Raw genomic sequence first — 27,048 nt, forward strand, 5'->3', positions numbered from 1 at the left:
CGCCCCATTAGGATCTGGTCAGTGTATGACCTGTGCTGTCCACCACCACACAAGCCAGAAATAGTGGCAAATCTGTAGCCAGGGGGCAGGAGGTTGGAAATTTGAGTAGGGTGTGTGTGTGTGTGTGTGTGTATGTGTGTGTTGTGCGTGCTTACGGATTGCCTTTGTGTCATGCGGAGGAGGGGTGGAGAAAGAAGGCTGCTGCTGCTTTAAACAAGTAATGCGTTCATTTTTAAAAGCAGAGGGGGAGAGGCTCCGTTTGTCTGCCGTCTGAAACACTGCGAGAGGAGTTTTCATCATTGAAGAGTGCGACAGGGAGGGAGAGGGAGGTGCGGCTGAGAAAGACGGCCTCTCAGAGCTGTGAGGCAGAAGTGATGGATTCAGCCCAGAGAACAGTGACAGTCTTCTCCTAACGGGCCACAGGCAGCACACAACCCGGCACGCTGCTCTCACCTTCATCAGAAAACCAGCCCCCATCGTCCGGCTGCTTCTTAAAAGTTCATCAAGGGGATTTTTGAAGACGTCTGCTCAACTTTTGCTGCACAGATTCTGGAAAGTTAACCTCCTGCAGGGCTAAAGATGATCTTCTGATAATAATAGGCTCAAAGACAGCAGTATTTCTGAGTTGGAATGGACTGAGGTGACTGAGTGACTGGATAGGTCAGAGAGCAAGAGCCTTCAGACTTGGAATGACTTTCTACCAGAAGAAACTGGAGTCTGCTCTGCCAGGGCAACGCGATTGAAGGGACATCATCAATACTACAACCGTCTCGTAAGCACATTTTAACCTTTATGTTTATCTCTCTATTCATTCATTCCTTTCTTTAGCTGCGAGGCCACAGCCCTGTAAATGTTTTCTCTTGTTCTGTAAGAGTTTTATGCTCAGGCACACTGAATCTGTTTTGCAATGAATAGCCGGAGAGTTAAAGGAGCTGAAACAGGTAGTTGAGAGCCAGGGGATGCTGGAGAGCTGCAGACGTGCTTCCTGCTCAGAGGCAGGCTTTTAAGGTGCTTGAACATGTCCGTGTTGAAGGAGGTTTGAAGTAAATAATGAACAACATCAGAGAAACTCCTTTTCTCATCTTTGACTACTACTATTGACGGCTTAAGAATGTCACATGCTGTAACTTCAGGATGTTCCTCAGCATGGAGAAGACAGGGAAGTGGATAGGCTCAGTCCCTCTTTGTTGCTGTTGCCAGGGCCAATGTTTAGATAAGGTGGCTTTGAGGCATCATGCTGGGACTTATTGAAACGATTCCCAGGACCCCCTGCCTCCCCCTCTAACTGAGTTCCCAAGCAAGGTACGGAAGGACTCACCAGGGCCACGTGAGGCCTAATGAGAACTTCCTTACCACGAAACAAATGCTATCCTATAGCATTCAAACTCAGCAGTACCTTGAGGTTAATGGTGTCCCACTGTCAGGTTGCACGCTTACAAGGATTACATGCTTGAGAGAAGAATGAGGTCACCCACAAGGCAGGGTAATAGTGCAGATTACTGTGAACAAACTGAAATTGTCTCTGATCTAACGCATATCTGTTGTCATGCAGGAGACTGCCAACATTTAAAGGAAACTATTTTCTTTGGACAAATTAGAAGCTGTGCAGTCATGTTGCGAGCTGCTGTTGTGGATAATGACGATGATGTGATTGCCAGGAACTCCAACAAAGTCCGTTGGAATGAATTAGGTCAGCACAAGGAGTAGGTCTATTAAAAGGTTCCACGGGGATAAAGGGAGTAGTGGTCCTGCGTCTAGAGGGTCTGACTCCGTCTGCCACCGCCGTCTGCTCTCCATGACTGTATGGCGGCTTGCTCTAATGAGGTGACGAAGAATGTGAAGAATGCCCTGCCCATGCTTAAATGAGAGGTGCTGGGGTGAAGAGACATGAGTCTGAGCTGGGCTGCCCACCTTCTAATTAATATGTGCTGAGCATGACCAAAAGGAGTGCTGGGCAAAGACACACTGACCTAGCCTCTGCACCCCCAATCACACTTGATTTAACACTGAGTAAAATCCAGGAAAATCCTGGAGGTGGAGTCAATAAACACCGACTTACCACCTGAGCAAAGTAAAACCAAAACACTTTGGTGTCGAGCCGAAGAAATCAGAATTGCATTTTAACGCATAACGTTGCATAACGTGCGCAAATTGCGATTCCCCGAATCCTGAGAATGAATGGATGAATGTGTGGTGGCAGGTAATCATCGCTGTGATTTGACAGTCAATGGCAACTTGTTAACGCGAAATTATGTTAGGACAATAATGAGCTGAGGGGGCTGTTAATGCAACGACAAAGGAGGAGGAGTAGACGGCTTTCTGTTGTTCCCTCTGGCAGATGGTGGATGGGTTAATAACAGGCTGTCTCCGTCAGCGCTGATGAGACTCTCTCCGGTCCCTGGGAGACAGGCTGAGCCGCAACAGCATTGCAATTGAATATGCATTGAACAGAGGCTCGCCAACGTGCACACAAGCACACGTTTCATTGCAATCTGCAAAAATCCTGTCTGCTTTGAAGAGTTGTGAAGCCTAAAGCAGCAGATTTTGGGCTAAGGATGGAAGGGGGGGCACCACAGGAGCCACTGACCAAGCTCAGTCATCAGCATATTACAAGGCAGCCACTCTGGTCTTCTTCGTTAGCTTAGAAACAGCTTACGTGGAGGCTATTATTGGTGATTGTAAAAGTTACATAACTGCTAGTCTGCAAATAAAACTCCTTTTTTTCAGTGAAAAGGAGTGTTTACAAATTCTATTCAAGACAGATAAAGCCAGAAAGTTAAAATGTGCTAAGGGTCATGTTCTTGGAAAGAACTGCACTTTTCCTCTCCGTGTCTCCAATCTAATGTGCTGGCTGTGTGCCCAGATAACCAGACAGAAACATTTCGGATCTCTTTATGCTGACTTTTTGCAGGAGAGGATTTTCCTGAGATACACTAAGGTATGGAAAACTAGTGGAAAAGACAGTCCTGAATGGGGCTGGCTGTCAATACTTCTCCAAAAGGCATTTTGATTGGACAGGGCCCCTGTGGCTCTGGGGAGGTGCCACACAGGACCCCTCAGTAAACCAATATCCACCAGCTTTTAATTAAGATGTACCCCATGAGCTTAAGGCGTGGTATCTTAGAGCAACACTGCACTCATAATGACAGTGATAAAGAATCACTTTTATTAACTCTTCACCATTAGCTGTTGTTCATGACTTCAGTTTATCATCTCTTTTCTAAGAGAACTGATGAAACCTCTGGATAGAAGGTGAAATGTGTTCAGAAAAGAAGAAAAACATTCCAGCTGACACAAAAAAACTATCTTGGATAACTATGACCTGGATGATCGAGAATCTACACAGATATTTTCTAAGAGACATTACAAGGTCCATCAGTCTTTATTTTTAAGTTGTGGGGCCAGATTAACAGGTCCAGAGAGACACTATGTCATAGGCATTGTAGTGATTAATTATTTTAAATGAATTGACTGACAAAAAGGCAAAAAAATTAACAACAACAAAAAAAAAAAGCCAGGAAAAAACACCTCAAATTTGAATGTGGGCCCAGTGACTAGCCATCCACTAATCCATCTGTCACTGAAACTCCCTCTTTTGGAAAGGACAATGATTGGGTTGATTCCACGCAATAATATTTGTTCTAACAGCATCATCTGGTAATATATCAAATTTTCCATGAGTGAATATGTCCAGACCTGCAGTTGGGAGCAGATTTTTGTGTGTCAAGGACAAGCAGTGGCAAGTGCCCAAACAAACCCTGAGCCAGCACAGCAAACTAAGTTAAATACGCTTCACTACCACCGACGGAACTGACTGCAGTGATCAACACATCATTAAACAAAAGAAATATTTTCTTTTGGGGGCGATTAGCAGCTCTCAAAGGCTCCAGGCCTGATGTAGATGATGATTTTCACCTCAAGCATGAGGAAATAGATCAGCATCATTAGTGACACCGGTAGCAACCATGAGCCTGTTGGTTTATATATTATAAATGAATGCTCCGTGATGCCAAGTCAAAACAGTCTCTGGGTCACCCAGTGGGACAAGTGGGGTCCTTTAGTGCAGGTCATGTTTGGTGCCCCTATTTTTGTAAACTGCAATAACCTCAAACCCTCTCAGGCTGTATATACAGGATTTCTAAGCTTATTGCTTCTGACCGGTAATGAAGGATTGGACCAAGGTACCCCGATGGGCGACCTTTCTTCTGGTCTGCATTAGCGTAGCTGTGAAGGGCTCTATTGATGCCTAGTCACAATAAGCACACGGCCCAATCCCAGCGGCATTCAGATTTAATTGAAAAAGACAGATCTGGACTGATACAGGCATGTTCGTACTGTTAACTGCAATCATGTCACGGTCATGACGAGGTTTTTAAACACAATACAAACGTATTCTCTATTTTCTTCTCTATCCTCAGGTTTTGGTGTGTTGGACAAAAGTCATGGAGCTTGATACAATGGTCCTGCTGGGGTTCATTCTTGTTTATGGACTGGTCTGTGGTGTCCAACAGACTGAGGGGAGCATTTCAGAAAACAGGCACAGCAGAGATAGATCCCAAGACTTTGAAAGCAGTGAGGATGTTCTAGAGAAAGAGTTTTTCTATCCTAGAAGAAGCAAACGTGCCCCGGTTGATAACCAGCAGGACAAGTGTTCCTACACTTTCATCGTGCCGCAACAAAAAGTGACTGGAGCCATCTGTGTAAACTCCAAGGAGCCCGAGGCAATGCTGGAGAATCGAGTCAACAAGCAGGAGTTGGAGCTGCTAAATGTGGAGCTACAGAAACAGAAGAGGCAGATCGAGACACTGCAGCAACTTGTGGAGGTGGACGGAGGTATCGTCAATGAGGTCAAGCTTCTAAGAAAGGAAAGTCGAAACATGAACTCCAGAGTTACCCAGCTGTACATGCAGCTACTCCATGAGATCATCAGGAAAAGGGACAATGCCCTTGAACTGGCTCAGATGGAGAACAGAATCTTGAACCAGACTTCCCAGATGCAGCAGCTCACCAGTAGATACAAAGACCTAGAGCACAAGTACCAGCATCTGGCTTCTCTGGCCACAAATCAGTCGACTCTTATTGCCATGTTGGAGGAGCAGTGCCAAAGCCGCCCACCTCCTCGCCACATACCTGCTGCCCAGCCAAGGTCGCAGCCTCCCCCACCATCACCACCTCTCAGCAAGCCTTACCAGCAGCCTCTCCTTCCACGAATCAACAACCCAATAAGCAACGAGATCCAGAGTGATCAAAAATCACCACATGTTATCCCAACGATGCCAACCGGTACGCACAGCCCCTCCACCACAGACAAGCCCTCTGGTAAGTTTAAAAAAAAAAAAAGTCCAAAATTACCTTTTGACAACATTCCAATCTAGGCAGGTGTGAAACATAATTGGCAACAAAATAAACACAATTTCTTACCTTTTTTTAAAAAAATGAATGATGGATGGTTAATGCTCTAAACCTTCTGGCTCATTAATTATAAAACAATAACACCCATTCTCGTATTGATAGCGGGTTTAAACTCTGCTCCCCAGTCCACACTTTCTTCTAGCAAAGGTCTCTTGTTGAGAACAAAGCCACCCTTGTTTGCAGGCTTTTGAGATGCATATCATCTACGGTAATTGGCATTTAGCAGCCCAAACAAGCACTCACAGCATATGAGCGGGGTAAATACATGCGCCTCAATGGAAAACTGGAGCCATGCCCATGTGGCACATCAACACCCTATCGAAAGAGAAACCTGATGTGAGATGTTTTGTGAATAGTCTCCCCATTTTATTGCCTTCACTTACTTGTGGTGAAAAGAAAACCCTCAGAACATGAATAAGAGGATGGTTTTCCCTTGGAATTTTGCAATAGTGTCGGTTACTCTCAATGTGCTGCATGTGAAGGGTCCTTCATGCTGAACCTTTGGAGGGAGGCAAGTAATTTCCTGCCCATGATCGTGCGAATAACACCCCAAAAACCTTATATAAACCCTTAACATGAACAGAGAGGCACACACAATCCAGGAATGGAGGCAGAGAGAGAGAGAGAGAGAGAGAAAGAAAGAGAAATGTGGTGCTTCAGAAAGGGGAGGGGGAAGGAATGAGATACTGAGAGTTGGTGATGTCATTTGTTCCAGTTGTAACCAAGGCAAGAATCCATCATATGTTCCACCAAAGTGAGAGGCAGAACAGAGAGTAGTAGGGCAGGACAGCTTTCCAGGCTGTATCTGCTCAACGGAGAGGTTGTGGAGCATAGCTGAATGGCTGAGGGACAGATAGGAGCCAGAGTGAGTTCATGAACAAAAGAAAACAAAATGGCAGGTGTATCAAAACTGAAGCTCTTTGAGTCTTTGCTCCTAAAACTCTTCCCCTCACGTCTTGGTGTTTGCATGACCCCGTGTTCTCGTTTCATTTGTCTCCTTTTTATTTAAACACTTGATAATCTGTGCCAGATGGAAAACTCTGCATGCGTGAAATTTCACAAACTTTCACAGCAAAATGAAGGAAGGCAACCATTAGTCACTTTAATAGGTTTTTTTATCACCTTTTTTTTTTAACATTTAGAGTTGTGATTGGACATGTAAACGCATCCAGATGAGTTGCATCATCAAATGGATCCAAATGTCGCCGTGAAAGTTCTACTGCTGCAGAAACATCCCCAGAACAATCTCCATAACTTGGCGTAGGGGCAGCTACTGCGCAACGTTTTGTATCGTGGAAAGTTCAGCAGATATAAAATGTGGAATAACAGGATCAATTACTTTTTGGAATGCCACTCTAAATGATTTAAAGCCTTCTAATGGATTCCTCCATTGAGAATTTCTGTTCTGCACAGACTTAGAATTGATTTATTACTTGGCCTCTTTATTTTTGGCTTTTCACATTGTTTCAGCGAAGCCAAAATCCAATTCTGGATAAAATGTCCGTCCTCCTGAAGTGACCCGCTCGAGCAGAGGAGCGGCACACACGGTTTAAGATGTTGCATTTGCCTGAGCGGAAAGAGGCACAGAGGAAATTGAATTCAGGTTCTGTCCCAATTTGGAATAAAGAGGAAGAGATTTGTCAGTTAGTTTGTAGTTCAAAGTGAGGGTTTTGTGACTAATGGCTAAATTAATCAGAATTCAAATGAAGGATGGGTCAGCTTCCGATAGCTGTGCCAGTGATCGCACTCCTAGCCTGGCGCTGTAACTCATCACCGATCCTCGGGTTGTGCTACCGTTTCATCAGTCAGCACTCAGGATTCCCTTTACCCTCCTACCAGTGTGTTGTTTGGCTGCACAGTCTGCAGCCGTTTCCCCTCTGAGAACAGCAGCCAAAGTCAACCCTGGAGTTAAAATGACATCCTTCGGTGTTTAATGGGATTCCCTTTCCCCGCAGACCTTTGTTATCCTGGCTTTTCTCGATTTATTGCTTTACTTTCGGTTAGTTATTTTAGCACCATTTGCAATTTGTGCCCTCTTTTTGTTTCTTTCTTCAGGCCCATTTAAGGATTGTCTGCAGGCTCTGGAGGACGGCCACACTGCCAGCGGCATGTATCTGGTGAAGCCAGAGAACGCCAATCGGCTTATGCAAGTGTGGTGTGACCAGAGACACGACCCAGGTGGCTGGACTGTGATTCAGAGGAGGGTGGACGGCTCTGTTAACTTTTTCAGGAACTGGGAAACATATAAGGTGTGACAAACCTCTCACCACATTAAGGGCCTCTTAGTTTGGAGTGGGTGGTTTATGTTGGCTGGCTTGACACTAACCAGATGTGAAGCGGCGATGAAAAGCTAATTGTTTAGCCTTGAAAATCTTAGGACACCACCACAGCCTTATGATTCAATAATTCCACCCACATCAATAAACAGGACTTCATTCTTAAGAAATGTGGGGAAACTGGACATAACCGGCACATTGGCACTCTGCTGTCTGTATTACTAATCAGGAAGTTCCTGAGTGCAACCTTAAACCACAAGGAACTGAAAAGTGGATTGTTCACTCATCAGTAGGATCTGAATGATTTAAAGCAGGAACAAGCAAAGGGGATCCACAAACCAACTTACACTCTGACCAGAACCAGAGTAAAACTATCTGACAGGATCCAGCAAGGCAAATTTATCCTACGCGCAGCGTATCCCGCTGTGGTTCCAATAATAAAATAACAGTGGACCTCTGGCCACCTGCTGTGAGGTACAGACTCCATTTATCCAACAGACAACATAAACCACACATTGACCACCCACAATGATCCTATAGAACCTCTGCTGTGACCCAAAATGGTGCTGCAGCTATCCAAAATAAATGTTCAAAGTTTTCCAAAGCACATTTTCTTATTTTTGCTTCTGTCTACACAGCAAGGTTTTGGCAACATAGATGGTGAGTACTGGCTGGGGCTGGAGAACATCTACTGGCTGACCAACCAGGGAAACTACAAGCTGCTCATCACGTTGGAGGACTGGTCCGGCAGAAAGGTGTTTGCAGAGTACGCTAGCTTCCGACTGGAGCCAGAGGCTGACTTCTACAAGCTGAGGGTGGGGCGTTACCACGGCAACGCCGGCGACTCCCTTACGTGGCACAATGGCAAACAATTCACGACGCTGGACAGGGACCATGATGTCTACACAGGTAAAATAGACGTGAATTAGCCATTCCTAAACATTCCTTAACGTCGAATATGTAATAGAGCCATTGAGACTGTCTAAGTTATTAGTAATGTTGGGCTGTGCTGTCATTAACTGTTAATTGACATAAACACTAAAGTACATGAAATGGAGTAAAAAAATACCACCACCAAAGCGTTTACCTACACACACAAGCTAACGGCGATTGTTTCTCAATGATTTGCAGGGAACTGTGCCCACTACCAGAAGGGAGGCTGGTGGTACAACTCCTGTGCCCATTCAAATCTGAACGGGGTTTGGTATAGAGGCGGACACTATCGGAGCCGGTACCAAGATGGAGTCTACTGGGCTGAGTTCAGGGGAGGGGCCTATTCTCTCAAAAAAGTGGTCATGATGATCCGTCCAAACCCAAACACCTTCCACTAGGCCTCCAGGGGACACTCACCGTACTGTAGCTTCGACGAAACCAAAACACCTAAACCGTTCTCAAGAACCAAAGTATTAGACAGCAGACAACAGAGACGGATCAACGGGGGTCTGATATGCGCTGCCGTGTTATTCATACGTCCCAATTTTCCCTTCTATCCTTCGCAAAAACTTGTGTTTGTTGCTCAGGAGTTGACTTAAAACGAGCACATCAGGCTGACACAGGAAACATATCCAGTGACTTTATTCCATTCATTTTACAATATGCCCATAACAACATTATCTATAGAAAAAGCAACATTTATTGACTTATTTTTGTCAATGGCCAGTTATAAAAATATACTCTCCAACCCAAACTGGTGTATAATATCTGACATCCTAGATTGTCTGCTAACACGTGTACAGGTATCCACAAATCTGCTTGTATGAATCAAGCACTGTATTTACTGTATAATGTCAATAGATCCAAAGCTTTGTGTTTGTACAGAAAAGATGTTTGTAATATAATGTATGATTACCTGCTATGCCAGTATTATGATGCAATAAAATATGTACAGCTCGTGTTTTTTTTTTAACTTTTATTTGTTGTTTTCAGAATAAACCAACCTTATTACAGACTAAAGCAGCAGTCACGCCAACCACAGACATCTGGGCCTGTGGCATCAGCCAGTGCTGAGAACTGGTTTAGAATGGAAAAGGTCCATACCTCAAGACAGATTTATCAATAAAACATCAAGCTTGGCTTCAATTTGACTTTTATGACTGTATGAAATAAGACGACCAACAACTCAGGCGGCAGGCTGCTGCACTGGTTGGCGCTGTTGCCTCTCAGCGAGAAGGTTCTGGGTTTCAATCCACTTCCTTCTGGGGTCCTTCTGTGTGGAGTGTGCATGTTCTCCCCACATGGATCAGCAATTCAGAAAAACCCGAGCCTTTTAAAAATGAAGTGGAACCGGCGATGAAATAACGAAAAACAGCTGCATCAAATACAACTAGAATTATTATTATGATTATTCTTATTAGAACAATTGTTCCTCGTGTAGTTCCCCCAACCTAAAGGATGAATCATGCAGACTTTTTTCACTTTGTTTGCACTTTGTTTTTTATAAAATATTTTAATCGAGTTAGGACAGTGAAAAAGGGAGGAAAAGCCAGTATCCAAATGTACATTTGAAGCCCATAATGTGCCGCAGTGAATGACTCTGTCGTACAGCAGCTGGCTGCATAAAGGCGTGAAGTCTGTGCATTTGGAGGCAGCACGGCAGCAACTGACAGGTGAATTGTGACAGGTTAATAAAAATAATGGAAACAGCAGTCCCTCTCTAACGACAGCAAAAACCACCTTTACTTTACAAAGTGTCAAAAAGATTTCCAGTGGCTGCTGGAAAATGGAGAGAAAAGAAATGACCAAATCCATTAGTGTCATATCTTATGACTAAGTAAGGCTGCATCGGATTTGTGAAGCCTGGAGCGGATTTGAAAACAAAACCTAACGCAGGTATTTAGATTTTCTCCCATTAAAAGATGCTAGAGGCATTTGTTTTCCTGTAAAGTGCAGTCGCCTGATTATTCCTCCGAACACTTGTTTTACAGTACACGCTGGAAAATATTCCAAAGCAGAAAACATTTTTCAGCGTGACAAAAAAAGGGATGGAACAAAGAAAGTCATTCATCACCGGGGCTCGCTCTTGGCAGACGGAGACACACTGCAATGAAATACTCGCTACCAAATCCTTCTGTTTTCCTAGATAGGCAGTTGCCTTGGCAACAGCACATTACCTCTCGAAACCGCTTGAAATCTGCTCTGTCAATCAGCCTAATAGTGGTAAAAGAGGGGACGGCGTTTCGTCTCCATAAACAGAGACGACAGACTCTCTGGAAGCTGTGCGTGTCTGAGGACTTGCCACGATGGAAAACCTGCAGTAAGGGTGGCCTGTAAAAGCCCCACTCCTCAACCAACATGGAAAACCAAGTGCTCACTCAGCAGAGCGCAGAACCACATTTCCTGAACCTCCAAACTGGTGTGTATTGTTCTTTCACATCTGTGAAAATCCATGTCCTCGTGTATCTAAAGGGACCCTTCTTAAACCACCCTGGGCTCCCACCAGCCAGACTCGCTGCACATTCTTAGTAAACCTGATCCCACCGCGCTACAAAGTCCCCACGGGGAATTTCGAACAACGTTTTCATGGGTTCCGACGCAAAAAGTAAGCATCCCCGAAGAAACAGGACCACCTGCTACAGTGATTCAGACTTCCTGTTAAATGTGCTGGCAGGAAGTTTTCCCTGGTTATGAAACAGACTCTTCTGACCCACATAAGCAAACAGGACCATGACTAAGGCGTTTGGCTATTTCTTTTGGGTAATTCTTCAAACCTGACAGTTTGGGCTTGGGAAATGAGAGTCTGGAAAATCTTTGCAGACTACTGTACCAGACAGCAGACGAACGACGTGCGTATGAGGGAGCCACCGCGCCGCAAACACACGAATGAATGAATCCAGATAGACACAATGACGCATGAACCTCAACCTCAACCTCAACCTGAGCGAGCTCATCCAGGCTCTGACCGTCTCCTGCCATCAAGCCGCTTCCGCACCGTACTGGTTAAAGTAGGAAACCTGCACAATAAGGCTGCACCTGAAGTCAAAACCCAGCCTGTAATGAGAGAATGAAGATAACTGCTCAACAGTTGTGGGATTTGTTTTCTTGTTTCAGGCTGTTAAAGGGATTTTGGTTCCTCGGGAAGTCAATAAAAGTCCTCTCTGTCTCGGCCGGTCACGTGTCGCATTCGTCCCACTCAGCCTGCGATCTCCTCACGAGCAGCTGTGAAGGCACGAGAGTCGAACCGTCTGAATCTCAACTGGCCGAGCGACAGGGAGCAACACTGACGCTGCGTCTGTGCTTGGCGAATACTACAACGTGGCAGCGTTTATTGCAACCAGACTGCGCGCTCGTCTTCATCCAGACTACGTGGACCATGTGGTTATTTCCTAGATTAAACCAGAGATTATTAACAAAGATTTGTTACTTTGTGGGGGTGAACCTGTGTAAAAACTAGGCTTATGTCCCCCGTAACACCGTCATCCACGATTTACCCACTGTCTAAATTTCCATTCAAGGCATTGACAGTATCAACATTCCCGGAAGGACTACTTTAACCTCTCCTTGACCTCTCCTCTCTTTGGAAGTGGGGGGGTTGCTCGCAGGGGTCCGCTTCATCCCACCACCTTTAACCGACTCTGGAAGCGGAACAGGATGGTGGGAGGCTGAATGGCGTCGCCCACCGTTACGTTGGGGCGCTTCAAAAGGCAGCCCTCAACGACGGTGGGAGATTTTAAGTAACCGAACACGATTTTGCGGATTAGCTTAAGCAGAGCGGGTGTGTACAATGGTGTTCAAGTCCCTGTTCAGAGCTTTCAAAGCGACATTTGACATTTGTCTCTGTCTTGAACCTCAAATCGATGTGCAACACTCACGCGCAATCAAACTAAATCGCCCCAAAATCATGATGCGTCTGCATATAAAATCACCCCCCCCTCCTTCTCTCCGCTTCATTTCTAAGCAATGATCCCTCTGTCTTCCTGTCACAACTAACCACATGTTATTGGAGCCCTGACGAGCGCTCGCTCAGCAAAAACACAACAGTGAACACGGTGGAACATTTAACAGTAAGATCCCAGAAATTCCTCCAATAAAAAAAAACACACACACCGGCGTCTTTTTCCACATGATTCATTCACTTCTCTCCAAACTGCTGCTGTGAAATGATGGTGATCCATGTGGGGCTTTTGTGGGAGATTGAGTCATTAAGAACTATTTTAAAAAATAAAAAGGCTTTCAGTGAGACGGCGCAGCTCTGAATCGTTTGATTTAAGAGCGGAACTCTTGAATTCAGTTGTTTCTCCAGCGTCCAGCAGATCCCTGGCGTGGGGGTGTTCCGATGTTCTCATGGTTTTGCTTTTCAAGTTTTACCAAAAACTTCGGACTACAGTGAACTTGCAGGAAACATTTCAGGGATGGATGAGGCAGAATTTTCCCTCACACACTGGAAACTTTAGCTTGTGAGGTGTGTCTGTGTTGCCAGATTTCATAGCTTTTCCCAAAACATTTGTTTGCCTTCTTTGTCGTACATGAAGATCACAGGTCAAAACCTGTAATCGATGCGCTTCGCTCCCTCTCTGTGGCATGAGTCAGTCACAATTCATCTCGTTTCATTAGCTTTTTAAAGCTACTTGCTAATAGGTCGCTGCAACAGGTCATGTTCTTGACTCTACTGGACGTTCTGGAGCTCCAGTCTCACTTTGAATGAGGAAAATATGAACAACAGAGAAAAAATGCGTCTAATGGGAAAAGGAGCGGTTTCTAAGAAGCCAACAGATGCTCCCCTTTCTTCTGGTTTTTGTTAATATGTCGTGCCAACTCAGCAAAACACGCTCAGCGCAACTCAAGTAGGACTTGACTCAACGGTTCAAGCAGGCAAAGATGATGTGGAGATTGTTTGATGAATGGCTTTGTCCTGCCAGAACTCTCTTAAATCAGCACATACGCCACCTCCAGTACATAAATGACACCATATTCCTGTGTCGAGAGACGCTACCTGATTGATCCTCATCGCCAGGACTTCCGGCAATGACATCAGAATATCAGTAAATGGGAGTGAGACCTTGAATTCCTGGAGAAGAACAAAGCAGACGTCAGCTGCAAGTATACCGAGCTCCCAAAGGCAAATGAGAATTAGGACGTGGTCACAAAGAATCCAGCCGCAGTAAGACGGATCCTGAAGTATCAGCTGAAGTATCAGTATCATTGGAACAAAGTTGGAGGCTTCATCTCCTCAGAGCAGCCGAAAAGAGACCGACCACAATGCACGAGACCCCAAATGCAGATGCCCCTGGCGAACATGGACTGGTGGCTCCGGGGTCGGTGTGGAAGGACCCTTAAACGATAGTGAGAGTGAAAGAAAGAGCTACAACGATGGAGAAAGTAATTGGTGATCAGGGCGCTCCCATTGGTTTATATACGCATTATTATACATATATAAACTTGCATAGGCAATGATTTACATCCCAGTGAGGGAGAGAAAGAGTCTAACAAGGTATATTACTGTGACCATCAACACTGAAACACTGCTGATTCTGGTGTTGTTGCATAAGAAATGGGAAAAAAGAACAAACCAAACAGAGTAAACCTGCATCTCAAAAACAGGGGAAACAGGCCAGTGAAAAGCTAAACCACCTGTAGGGCAGCAACAGATGAGCCTACTGTTACAAATTAAGGCTAAATTCCATTTTAAATGATGTCGAGTTCATCTGTGTTTACGCCGCTGCTTTCAGGTCAGAGCGATTAAAACTTGTAAACTGTCCCAACGACTTCCACAACATGTGTTTGCTTTAATCTTCGACATTTCCAGTTTAAACCAACCCGATCTTTGCTATTTACTCTTTTATATAACCGCCACCCTCACAGATGCTCAGTCGTGTGCATGTGTGCTCATCCGGATCCTTGGTGAGTTTAGGCTTTTTTGTTGTTCTCTTCGCCGGTTTTGTCCCATTTGCTCTGTGGGCCCCTGGAGCCGCCATGTCCTGCAGGCGCGGGTGCTCTCCTCAGGTCATAGGTTAACATGCCTAAATTATCACTTTAAATATTTCCCAGAGTGTTTTCACATACATGTGTGGTTTAGGTGGGACTTCAATTACCAGTGCCGTTAGCTGCAAAAGCACAGCAAGAACTGCTCCCACTATGTCTGCTTCAGCGGACTCTGTCACTACACATTCTCAGGAGATCTTAACCTCGCAGTATTAAAAGGCCTCTTATTTGTTTCGGAAAAGCAAATGCAAGAATGACTGCAGGTGCCACACCGGGAGGCTTTGTTGAATCCATTTTTCACAACTGCCCAGCAGAAAAGACAAGAGAAAACATCCAGAGGTGAACATCTCCATTTATCTCAAGTCAAACATTGTGTATTTAGCTTCCAACAGCTTTAAACGTTAAAGTTATCGAGGTGAAAGGGGCCTTTTCCGTTTATTCTGTAGCGCCCTCTGCAGGATCGGGCCTGCCTGCACACCACTCACCTTTAACTGAGGACGCATAATTTTAATTTTATCTTTAGCTGCAACATTTACACTGTGGAGATTCTCTTTCTGCTGTGGGCAAAATCTACATACTGAACACAAACATAAAGAAGAAGAAGACAGTTTTTGTCACAGACACAACAAAGTCAATTTAAGAGCCAAATCAGCATCTTTATTTTACAAATGCATTATTCTATGGACACTTTTTTATATCATAAAAAAAGCTATTTACAAGCTTAAGAACCAAATCAAGCAGCGCAGAATGATTATGAGTAAAATATATAATTTGAATAAATATATTTTATTTCATGCTAAAATAAATTCATAAATGGCAATAGATACGTCAGCTGTAGCTAGCTTCATTTACTTCATAGTTGTACAAAAACAGTAGAGTTCTGAGGTTCACAGTTGGGTTGTGAGGTTGTGTGTAGAGTGGATAAAACAGGAGTCAGGGCACCTGTACGCTCATGCCGGGGCTTTTAGTCTCTGAGGCTCCTTGAGCTGTCGGCTCTGTGGAAAACATGGGCTCATTGAAACCTTGAGGCAGATTGGGAACCACTGACTGAGGACTTGTTTTCCCACCTGAAGAGAAGTGCACTATTAAACTACGGACATAGTGTGTACGTCCATTGAGACCATTTTAATCGTGTAACCCTGAGTTCTACGGTTTTTGCCCTGTCATCAAATGTGTGAGCCGCAGAGGCTGTGGCGTGGAGCTTAGGGAATCGTGCGAGGAGAAGAAAGACACTAGCGGGACTGACGAGTTCCCCTCCGATTCCCGAGTCGCCGCGGCTACAGTCCCAGAGCTCGAGGGGCCTCGCGACATGATGACAGGCTGCACGCTCCCAAACAGTGGCGATACAGCCCATAATCCCTTTCGCCCTGTATCACAGCTGGAGGTGCGACTGACAGTGCCACCAGTCTTAAGACTGAACCACAATCGTGCCCAGCAGTTTCCCGACTACCACTTTTTCGAGTGACAAGAAGCGATGCCGCTTTTCTTTTCGTCAGTTTGTTTTCTTTCAAGTCACCTGTTGAACGTTTTTAGAAAGCATATATATATATATATATATATATATATATATATATAAAACCACATCAAATTGTTCCAGTCCTACGCCCACGTCCTGACATTCACTTGGTTGTCTATGTAACAGGCCGATGTTTGGCTAGGTCTGATGAAGCCGATAAGCCACTTTTAAAAAGGTTATTGCTTCTTGTAACGATACACAGTGGACAGAAACTGACGGAAAATCTATGGAAGACTCAAGTTTGTTATTAAGCCTGTATCAGTGTTTGTAAACTACCTGAAGTGAGTTTATTATTATATATGTGGAAAATAAACAAACAAAAAAACAAAAGTAGTCTGGCAGCCTTCCCTGTAAACGTGTTTGATGACTGGGGGCCCAACGATGGTCTCCTGTTCCAGGTTGAGGGGTGGAACAGAGAGCCCGGGTTTCTCTGGGTGGGGTCGTTTTAAAGCATCGAAACAGTTCAACGAGTATTTGGATTGGCTGCAAAACTGGAATCGTCTCGCTTTTAGCAGCGTGGAGAGGAGGAAGCTGCAGCGGAGCAGCTCTCCTCACCCCTGCGTGCTTCTTATTCGGGAGCTTCGTTGGGGGTCGCAGAGGTCTGGAGATATTAGCTTTACAGAGGATTTCCCTTCTACGTAGCATAAACTACGTGACGTCACTCCAACAATGCTTCAAGTGTTGATACGATAGATAAGGACAATATGGGATCATCCGCCTCGCCTCTATACAAGATACAGTTCAACAGCGGAGGCCAAAACTATTTGGATTTTTGGAATGTTTGCCCACAATTCTGCCAAATGCTTCCATCACTGACGAATCCTGATGGAAGCAAAGGCTCACCACTGCTGATTAGTAGCCTGTGGTACTCATGGAATCTATTCAGGCTGGCCTTATTATCAAATTTAATGAAACTATTTGGATTGTAAATCTTAAGTAGGACACCCTGGAATTCTGCCAAGATGACTGTTGCTGATCTGGACTCTTTGGGAGTTGATGTCCCGGGAAAGACGGTTGAGGGGCTCTTCATCATGGTGGGCTTCCAGGGCCAGAAGAAGCCCTTTAATCAAGGAGCCTTTGGAAGGCCATGGTGGGTTTTGGAAGCCTGCCCTGCTTTCTTATGAGGCTTGACTGGAACTGTTGGGCACAGTCACCCCAAAGCCGGAGAACGCAGTTCCCACAGCTCAACATGGTGGTGGGAGCATCATGGTGAGGGGCTGCTTGGCAGTATCAGGCACAGGGAGCCTCGTCTGGCCCCATGGCAACATGACAAATGAAAATGATGTGGCCGTCTAAAGGGATCATTTGAAGACATCTGCTCTCAGGCAGTTCAGGTCAATGCTGGGTCTTCCAACAAGACAGTGACACACCGACAGTTGTTCAAGAACACCGAAACCAAGGTCCTGGAGAGGTCTGCGCAGAGCCCAGGGCTCTCAATCATACTGCGAATCTGTGGGTGGTCAAAGTGAACACACACGCTTGGAAGCCATGCGAACGGGACCAGATGGGACAATTTGAAATTGCATAAGAGACCAAAACGGCCCCTAGAGACACGTACGACCTTCACAGAGCCACTCGTTGAGGACGCTGTCCTCTGACCATTAACAGCCAAGGGGCCCAAGATTTTAGCTGTGTCATCGTTGCCTGCTTCTTGTTTCAGCTCCATGCACCAATTTTCCCATGAAGAAATCAAGGATTTTGCCTGATTTTACAATCATCTTGGCCCCACCTGTACTGTACTGAGTAGACAGTTTTCGATTAAGTCGTAGACCACATTTATGGCCACTGGCCTGGATAATGGCTATTATTTTGGGGCCATATAACCCAGCTCATTGAGAGGTTCAAGTGGTGGTTTGATGGATGAGGCCTCTCCTAAAACACCACCGGTGTAAGAAAGCGGATCCCTCTGTAGCTAATATCTCAAAACCTTAGCAGCAACCGTGGAAGAACAGAGAAAAACAACAGAATATGTTGGCTAACTGTCCCACAGGTTTGAAAGACCCCCCCACAAAGTGACTAGGGAGACTTAAAGTGTAATTTCTTTAGGTTTTTGGATGGAATTTGTATTCACTATGAAACAAAAACTTTAAGTGCGCAATCATCAAAAATCTAGAAAAAAAAAACTAGCTTTAAAAAAAGGCAATTTTATACAATTTGTGGTTCAGCGACGTGCAATTAAGCGACAGCAAAATGGGTTGGTTTTTCTCTCCAAATCTAGTTTTAATTGAAGAATCTGTTGCGTCACTAATAGACGCTTAAAGGAGAGAAGACGGCTTTTTTCCTGCATCTCCTTCCATCACCGAAACACTAGAAATGGTGGGAGATTGCTAGGATTGTCGTTTGTGGTCGCATTAGCGGCAGACATTTCAGCACGGTCGCAAAACGACAACGTGGACCGAGAAGCTCCGCGTTGGCTGATTGCGGCTAAACCCAAAAACAGTTGCTTACCATGAATTCCTTCCTTACAGAATCATCCGTCTTTTCTTTAATCTCTCTGATCGTCTCTCGTAGTTCATTCAAAAATGAAGGAGGCACAGGAATGTAAGTGCCAGAATTGAAAATGTGGCAAGGCACTGTGTTTAAAATGCCACTTTTTGTGTGATTTTTTTTCTTTCTTTTTTTTTTGTCAAACTGGGTTCAAACCACTACAATCCCTATTGCACACATTTGACATTGTCCTCTCTCGTATGGCTTCATGTAGCATGTTTTACATTTCGGCAAATTCCAATTTCACGTGACTGATTGATCAAGGCTTTGAAATGTACACCAATTGCAAATAGAAATAAACTCATCTTAGGTTAAAATTAGCCTCCCGTTCCTCTTAAAGAGCATTCAGGTAAGTAACACAGTCGATAATCACCGTAAAAAGGAAAAAAAAAAAAGAGAAAAAAAAATCTGTCTTTGGTGAGAACTCTTGGCACGAAAAAACGTTTGTGGTGTGTATCTATCAGTCACACTAATATAAGGTGGTGTAGTTTCATATAGGTGTATTAACTGTCTGTCTGATCGAGCGAGGTGCTGAACCAGTCGTTCTATAGATGACAGAAAGTACATTCAAAGTATTATGGAAGTGATGGGAAATTTGACTTGATCTATTCTTGCACAAAGAAAAAGAAAAACTAGCTATAACCGATATTTGCAAAAAGTCCCTACTAAGGTTTGAAAAGTAGAAAATCATTAGAAAATTAGCATAGACTAGGTGGGGGGGGGGGGGGGGGGGTAGTTGGATGGATGGGAAACTAAATGGTAGGTCAGCGAAAACAACAAAAATATATATCTTTGTATATATCCACCTCCTGAAGTCTTGAGGGGCAGTTTAACCTTAAAAACAGATCTTTAGTGCTATTTATGGAGACGACTATTTGCTGCCTACATTTGGAAATATCCATCTTTTCTTAAATATGCTGGAACATTAGTAGCTTTCTTTTTCATTTCAGCCTCCACACCCACAAACTAACAACATCCCCATCCTAATCCTGATCCCGATCCCAACCAGAAAATACAAAGATCCCAAGCGTAATGCACAGCAGCAGTAATCCCGTTGTGTCAGAAACCAGCTAAAACAGCAGCTGGACAAGATCTCTGCCACACTGACCGACTCTGCAAAGTGCGTCGATACTTTGGATCACCGCTTGCCCTCTCCTCCTTAATCCATCCCTCTATCTACGCTTCAAAAAGTAGGTCGGACCAATGCCGAAAACAAAGAGGAAACACACCTAAAAGCATAATCAAAGAATGTGGAAGAAGCAGTGTGATAAAATGGCTGAGATTCCTTTGATCTTTTTCATTTGCATATTATTGAAACTAGGTTCAGTGAACAGATCCAGAGCTGTCCCTACGGTTCCTTGCAGACCATTAGCCATCCTGTCTCTATTAGACACATAAAAGTGAGCTTACAAGCCTACCCCAGGACACAAAAATTAATCAAATAAGAACAAAATAAACTTTTCAGTTTCTGTAAGTCAGTAATGAGATTAAAGAGGAACAAAAAAAACAAACAACTTAAATGTATGTGGACATTACTTCACCCATTACATGGACGACAGTAGGACTTGGCCTCAAGTGAGAGCTCCAGTAGTGATGAGATATAGAAAGAGTTTGGTGAAACCAGCAAAACTCGTAAAGTATGGAGGGGCCATTCTCTCTCTACTGTCACTATTGGCAAAAACATACAAGAAAGCTAGCAAATGTAATGCACTCCTAGCATAGCACCTTCTTAAGCATTAGTTTAACCTGGCTGACCATTAAAAAAATTGGACAATTTGTTCCAAATCCATGCAGTCGGCAAGGAATCGTTTCATTTAGTATCAAGGCTTCGTGTTGCGAAAAAGATCCTTTACACTGTAAAGTTTACGCTGTAAAGTTTACAGGGTTTGGCAAAAACAGAGGTGTGCACAAAATGTGTAACGGTTAAATGAGGTGAACATGCCTGGTAGGTTCTTGGCTATGAGGTAGAACCCGGTGAGTTTTACTGAGTTAAAATACTGTCCTTGTTTGTAGTTGAATCGTGAGGTACTGATGTCACACCAAGCTTTGCACCGGCAGGAAAAAAAAAAGTAAAAGAAAAAAATAAAAATAAAATCAATCATTGTGTGTAAGTGGCCTCTTGTGGCCGAGTGTGCAAAATCAGGTCAGGTAAAAAGGTGATATGACGAGCATTTTACCAGAGCTTTCACATTATCAATTATTGCAACATGCCTATATAACTTTGTAAATATGTTTGTAAAAAACAGGAAAAGATAAAATCAATTCGAGGGTCTTGATTGTTGCGACCGCCTCAAATATATAATGTGGCTCCCTTTGCTTGAAAGAATCAAATTTCTATAAAGCACCCTTTTTTCTTTCTCCCCCCCCCCCTCCTCCTTCGTCTAACTTGCCCAAATATGACAGAAACCCCTTAAAAGAAGAAACATCCATAGTGGAGGGAGTTGATTCAGAAAGAAAGGAGAACATTTTAAAGCTTCCTTAACCTGAAGCCGGGGCTAAAAATCACATCTGGACGCTTGAGCTTCCTCTGGACTGCATTTTGAACTCTCCTCCACATCGTTAGCTGGTGCCTCTTCTGCATATTGTGCCTCAAAGGCCAGGCCTTCGGGGGGATCCCCAAGGTCCTTCTGACTGGATCCTCTCTCCAGCCGCTCTGGAGAATCTATATGATTGCCGATCTCGGACGCCCCCATGTGCTTCTTCCTCAGGTGCTGGTTGAGGGTGCCCTGGAACGGGAAGCACTTGCCACAGATCTGACAGTGGAAGGGCTTGTTGTCCGTGTGGCCACGGATGTGGTACTCCAGCTGGTCTTTCCTGGTGTACTTCTTGCCACAGAACTTGCAAACAAAAGGGGTGATGCCCATGTGCAGGCGCATGTGGCGATCCAGGCTGCCCTTCTGGTTGAAGCTCTTCCCACAGTAGACGCAAATGAGTCTCTCGTTGTGGGGGTACCACTGGCTGTGCAGGCTGCGCTCACGCACGTCGTTTTCCAGTCCCGCGGGGGCCGCAGGCAAGTCGCCGTTTTCTGAGCCCAGCTTGAAATGACTCAGCATTCCCGACGGGATGGCCAGCGGGCGCTTGGCCCGGGCTCGTCCACCTCTGTAGCCACTGAGGATGGAGCGGGACGGACTGGAACTGCTCAGGTTGACGAAGCACGGGGAGGACAGCCCTGAGTAGGAATAGGTAGCCGACTGAATGATGGGCCCGTAAGAACCCACGCTGACAGCCAGCACCTGTTCTCCATCCACCAGCTCTGTGTGGTAGCCATCGTCGCCCGCTGAAGAGCTATCCGAGTAGGTGGGCCTGTCGACCTTCTCGACCTTGACGTGAACGTCCGTCACTTGCCCGTCTTTCCCGATCAGCTCCACCTGTTCGGTCTCTCCCTCAGCGGGAGCGTCGTGCTCCGACACGCTGTCGCTGCTGGCCCGGTCCGACTGCCCCTCTTCCTGGTGCGGTCGGCCCCGGGAGAGGCCCTTCCCTGCCAGCTCCATGCGCACCTCTTGTCCTGCTTGGTTCTGTCGGGAGTAGTAAGGGGGGGAGATCTGGGTAGGGTTCACAAAGAGGTTGCTGTCGTCCACCCCGTTGTGGCTGCTCTGCAGCTCCTCGTTCCCTGGGCTACCGATGCTAACTGGGACACTGATCTTGGAGTGGATGCTCTCTAGGATCTGGGTGCATTTGTCAATGATGGCCTGCATCTGGAGAAAGCTGGCAGCGGTGAGGAAACTGATGATGTCCTTAAGTTGCAGGGACATGTGACCCGTGTAGCAGAACGCGAGAAGCTGTTCGAACACCGCGGGGCTTTTGATGACCGAGATGGAAAGGCCGCTCATGGTGCTGAGGGCTGAGTGGTCGCGGAAGTACGGGGAACTAGCTGCCAGGACAGCCTTGTGGGCTCGGAAGGGTTGCCCCTGGATGTGAACAATGATGTCACACAGCTTGCCCTGCAGCCGGAGCTCATTCAGCTGCGTCAGAACGGTGTTCCTGAACTCCGGCACATCAAACTCGATGTAGCTGCCGTCATCCATCTCTTGAATATGCTTCTCCAGTTTGCCGGTGGCCTGGAGAGGAAAAAAAATAATGTAAAAAAATATATCGGCTGGTGTGTACATTTAGAAATAACATCATTTTCCCTTCCAGTTCCCTAAACAAGAGTGTGCCGTGTAATGAGTCGGAGCTATAGCGCCCCCTGGTGGACAAACAGCACAACATCAACACCCACAACATGGTTAAATGGGGTTTTTATATATATTTTAATTTTACATTTATCAGCAGTAATATGGCCGATACAGATAGCAGGCAAATAAATTTAACCCAAGTGTGCCAGCTACCTGCCGCTAGCTGGTCTGGGGTTACTCCCTGATCGAGGTGGCTACGTGACAGCTGAGTGTTACTGTTAGAAAAAATAACCCAAGTACATGTAGCTTTTGATGTCTGATCAAAGATCAAGGCCAAGGAGCCGTAATCGTGAAGCAACCTACGAAACAAGCATTTCACATATTATATACATATTAAATAAAGAATAAATTGCAATATAGCCAGAAGCAAGATGGTAGCCAAGGCTAACTGGGCGGCTTCCTGTGCACCCAGCGGTGGTATGTGCGTTCTGATGTTCTGACCCGGTCATATAGCAACACCCAGAACCCCCACGATGTCACATGACTCTATGTTTAAACAAAGCAGCCGCAGCTCAGGCTGTTATGGAGAACTTCTTTCCTCTACATATAGCATAGCTAACGTTTTCATTTCTCCTCCCGCCCCTTTTCCTGATAAATAATAAACAACCTGTGATTTCACAGCAGGTACCCTTGCCTTTGTTGCATGCCCAGGTTGCCTCGGTGGCGTAGCTTAGCAACACTGACAGCTCTTTCTACTGGTCAGGAGACGCGAGTGTTAGCATTGGGCGAATTTCCTGTTTACTGGACAACCATAAACAAAGCTGAGGCGACTCATTCAGAAGACTAGGATGGTTGTATCAGATATTAATTCTGAAAACGTAAACTTTGGGTTAAAAACTCTAAGCTGACTTAGTGATGCTACGCTAACGGTTTTGATGAGAAATGGTGTAGCACCAGCGCTATGCACGTGCATTCAATGTTCCTTTCGCAAGTGCGACATAATTGCCACTGCAAAGCCCTGCGTGTTCTCATTTTCTCTGTATATTGGTACACACACACACACACACACACACACACACACACACCTAGGGGAAATTCAGACTTTCCAATCTCATGACTGTGCGGATTTTTCCTGGTTGGTAGGAGGAAAAAAGAGTACCATGGGGGGGAGAACCCACGCAGACAGGAGGAGAACAGGCAGTGCAGTTGCATGGAGGTGACGGTGCTAACTACTGCACCCCCCCCATCTCCACCCCTCCCCTGAAGGAGTTGCCCCAGGGGTCCCTCGAGCCTTTCCCTAAGAAACAACCAAAAGAGACCAGGAGGCCGGGGGCCGGGGTCTGTAGGGAACGGGTTCTCGGACAAAATTTGCACTGTTCAGGTACCCTTGAGCAAGTTAGCGCATCCCCAAATGCTCCAGCATCCTTGTCGTGACCCCCACAGAGGGTTCAAGGGGTCATGGAGCAGAAAAGAGAGCAGCCTCATGCTAGAGCGCACCTGGCGATCAGCCACAGGTGGCCGCTTCCAAACACGAGATCTTTGTGGTCTGGCTAAAAAAATGACGAGCTGTCGATCGTTAGCTTTCGTCGATCGTTAGCCTTCCACTTAAAAGCTGCGTCGTCAGCAATTCTTCGTACACGTTCCAAATACGAGGACGTGTAATAAGGGGAAAGACACGATTAAACTAGCGTCTTCCTCAGCTCTTCAGCCCATCTGTCGCGCCTTTGCTCTGCTCGAGCGCCCCCAGGTGGACGGGGGGAGTAGCGCCTTATAATGCGAAATTTACAGCATATTTATTAATAACTCGCATTATATACAGTTCAAAAGACTAAACTAAGGCTGCAGTTACACAGGTTTCCACATTAATAGCAAACCTGTTCGCTACACAGACGACAGCATATACAGGCACATGCACAGAGCACCACCAGGACAGTAATGAGCCAGACAGTCGGATGCAAGCCGACATGGGGCAACAGTTCACTGCGGCGTAAAGGGGCTCCAGCTAACGCGCTCAAGGGATTCTTTTGCCGTGTGCAATGAAAGACTCTCATTATTAGCAATGATCCAAGTTTAAACAGGACATACAGGAAAAACCTGAATGGGAGGTTGGTTCACCCCCGCTGGCAAAATGGGACATCACACAAGCATTTCTACCTCACAGCGGCCTCCACTTTGTAACTTATTAAAATGGAAACTTAAACGCAGACGTAAAAAGTGTAACATATGGAGGGACATATGTAGGACACCGTCTTCCTGATTAGCAGAGCGGATGACACGCTGAGGTGTTTCCACCATCACTGTTTTGGGGAAGCGGTTTAGACCAAATTAATTTTACTGCTAAGCCACAAAAAGAGAAATAAGGCAACAGGACGGAGGGCGAAGCCACAACGGCTTCATTTTATTATGAGAAACCTTGAAATCCGCTTCTGAACAGGACACATAAGTGCATGTGGTTCACCAGGGGTCCTCAGGAGGAACGTCCCAAACCCAACATGCAGTTTCTCCCCCTCCTGCAACTTGATCCACTTTGCTGCTCCACTTTGTCAATAATATGTTGCACATTTCAGGTGTTTGGATCCGGCCACCGTTGCAGATGCACCGCCGAGACAAGAGAAGGGGCGGCGGAAAACCTGCTATCAAAGCCGGGGCAGGCGAGGCGCGTCCCGGGCTGGGCTCCACGGTCAACTCGGCCCTGGCTGCCTTGGCTCGTTCGCGGCTGCCAGCTTCGACATTGACAACATTAATGTCTCATTTACTGTCGGTCCAGCATGCTCACGGCTACCATAGCGAGCACGAATATTTCGAATTTTCCACGCATACCACACTGCTAGTGGAGAGTTACGAGTAACACACGCAGAGCTAAAGGATCGTGTTAACGCAGCTTCCTTCCAAGAGTTTTGCTCGCCACATCCCCTTGTTTACTTTCTCCGGTACTTCTCATTCTGAAAGTAATTTGCTAAGAGGTTATTGTTTTAATACATTACATCGACGACGTGGGCCGAATCACCCAGTCAAGCACCGACTACTGCGAGTTAGCTTCGAGTCGATCACTTCTATGGGCAACGCTGACTTTCTTACACTTAGCTCTGTCTAATAAGGTGGATGATTTTCGCCCCATTATCAAGTTTGTTTCCCGTAACACTAAGGTGGCGCTATGTAACCATTTATTAGTTCTATTCCACCGTCGAAAACAGGTCGGAGCTGTCAGCTGTCACACGAAATGCTACTCGTCCAACTCGCTTATGCTAACACTTAGCGCTAGCGCCCTAGCGGCACAGCCATGCTAACTAGCGGCTAATGCTAACTAGCATGCGTTCTCAAACGGCCGCGGCATTACCTGCAACATAAACGCAAACACGCCCGAGTACGGTAACACTTTGCGGTGACCAAACCAAAGGTGCCCCCCCTCCCGCCTCCAAACGTACCGTCTTCCAGATTAACATGAAACGTTGTCCATTCCCCTCCGTAGTTCGCTAACTCCACAGCCAGGCCTCCCCCCCTCTCCGGTCCAGATGTGTCAGACAGTTGCTGCTGCAATTTTTGCATCAACAGGAAGTGTTCTTTTGGCTCTTTGCATTCAATCTAACAGCCTGTTTTGCAGCAGCCCCTCCCTGTCTCACGCTCGTCTATATCTCGGGATGGTGCAATATCTGCGGGACCTGGATGCGTGGTGATGAGTCCAGAAGCTGGAAAACGGGAGTTTCGAACCGCAACTGGATGATACGACTCTTATCTTGTGACTTTGATACAAATGAGCCTCGTCTGCTTCCAATTTTCTGCACTGGAAGTTTGAGAGAATTATTAAATGATTTCGTGTGTGTGCAACACTAAATTCTACATTCCATCCCCCTTATTTTTTAAAAGAAAAAGGAAAAATAGTCAGATCTAACCGAACCTGTCCATATAGTTTGGACCTGTAATGTAAAACTCAAATGTCGGACAGCACTTTTTGCACATGGCGCACGTCATTTTCTGCATTTCCGACCCCCTCCTGGTGTTTTCAGCGTCCCCCGAAACACAAATGTTTGACTTTGGTGGGAAAAAATGTGGTTTTAAAAGGCAAAACTCTTCGACGCCTTCAGAGCTCGGCCGACATGGGGCGCCACAGGCCCGCTGCACCGCCGAAGGTCCGAGAGTCGCGGCTTCAAAGCATCAAAGAAATAACTTTATTTGCTCTTTCAATCAACATATATGGTGTTGTTGTTTTTTCCATTTATTTATTTTTTAAATTTCACCTGCAATTATGGGGTGACGGGAAAAAAGGGTATTTTTAAATGAATAAAAATAAATATAAACATGTTTTGTTACATACTTTGGTTCTACA

General features: G+C 45.5%; 2 protein-coding genes across 2 annotated transcripts; one reads left to right on the forward strand and one right to left on the reverse strand.

The window, feature by feature from the left end:
- The first annotated feature begins 234 nt into the window (after positions 1-234).
- Positions 235-9,582, forward strand: angptl2b (angiopoietin-like 2b). The gene is made up of 5 exons (XM_057033634.1): positions 235-772; positions 4,419-5,319; positions 7,468-7,661; positions 8,327-8,597; positions 8,820-9,582. Exons 2-5 carry the CDS (start codon positions 4,443-4,445, stop codon positions 9,017-9,019), a joined length of 1,542 nt encoding a protein of 513 aa, XP_056889614.1. The 5' UTR covers positions 235-772; positions 4,419-4,442; the 3' UTR covers positions 9,020-9,582.
- A 5,659-nt stretch (positions 9,583-15,241) lies between these two features.
- On the reverse strand, positions 15,242-26,442 carry zbtb34 (zinc finger and BTB domain containing 34). Its single transcript, XM_057032769.1, has 2 exons — positions 26,150-26,442; positions 15,242-22,667 (listed from the first exon to the last, which is right to left on the reverse strand). The coding sequence occupies exons 1-2, from the start codon at positions 26,165-26,167 to the stop codon at positions 21,105-21,107; spliced, it is 1,581 nt and encodes a 526-aa protein (XP_056888749.1). The 5' UTR covers positions 26,168-26,442; the 3' UTR covers positions 15,242-21,104.
- Between the last annotated feature and the right edge of the window lie 606 nt (positions 26,443-27,048).

Source organism: Takifugu flavidus, chromosome 5 (assembly GCF_003711565.1).
Source record: "Takifugu flavidus isolate HTHZ2018 chromosome 5, ASM371156v2, whole genome shotgun sequence".
NCBI lineage: Eukaryota > Metazoa > Chordata > Actinopteri > Tetraodontiformes > Tetraodontidae > Takifugu > Takifugu flavidus.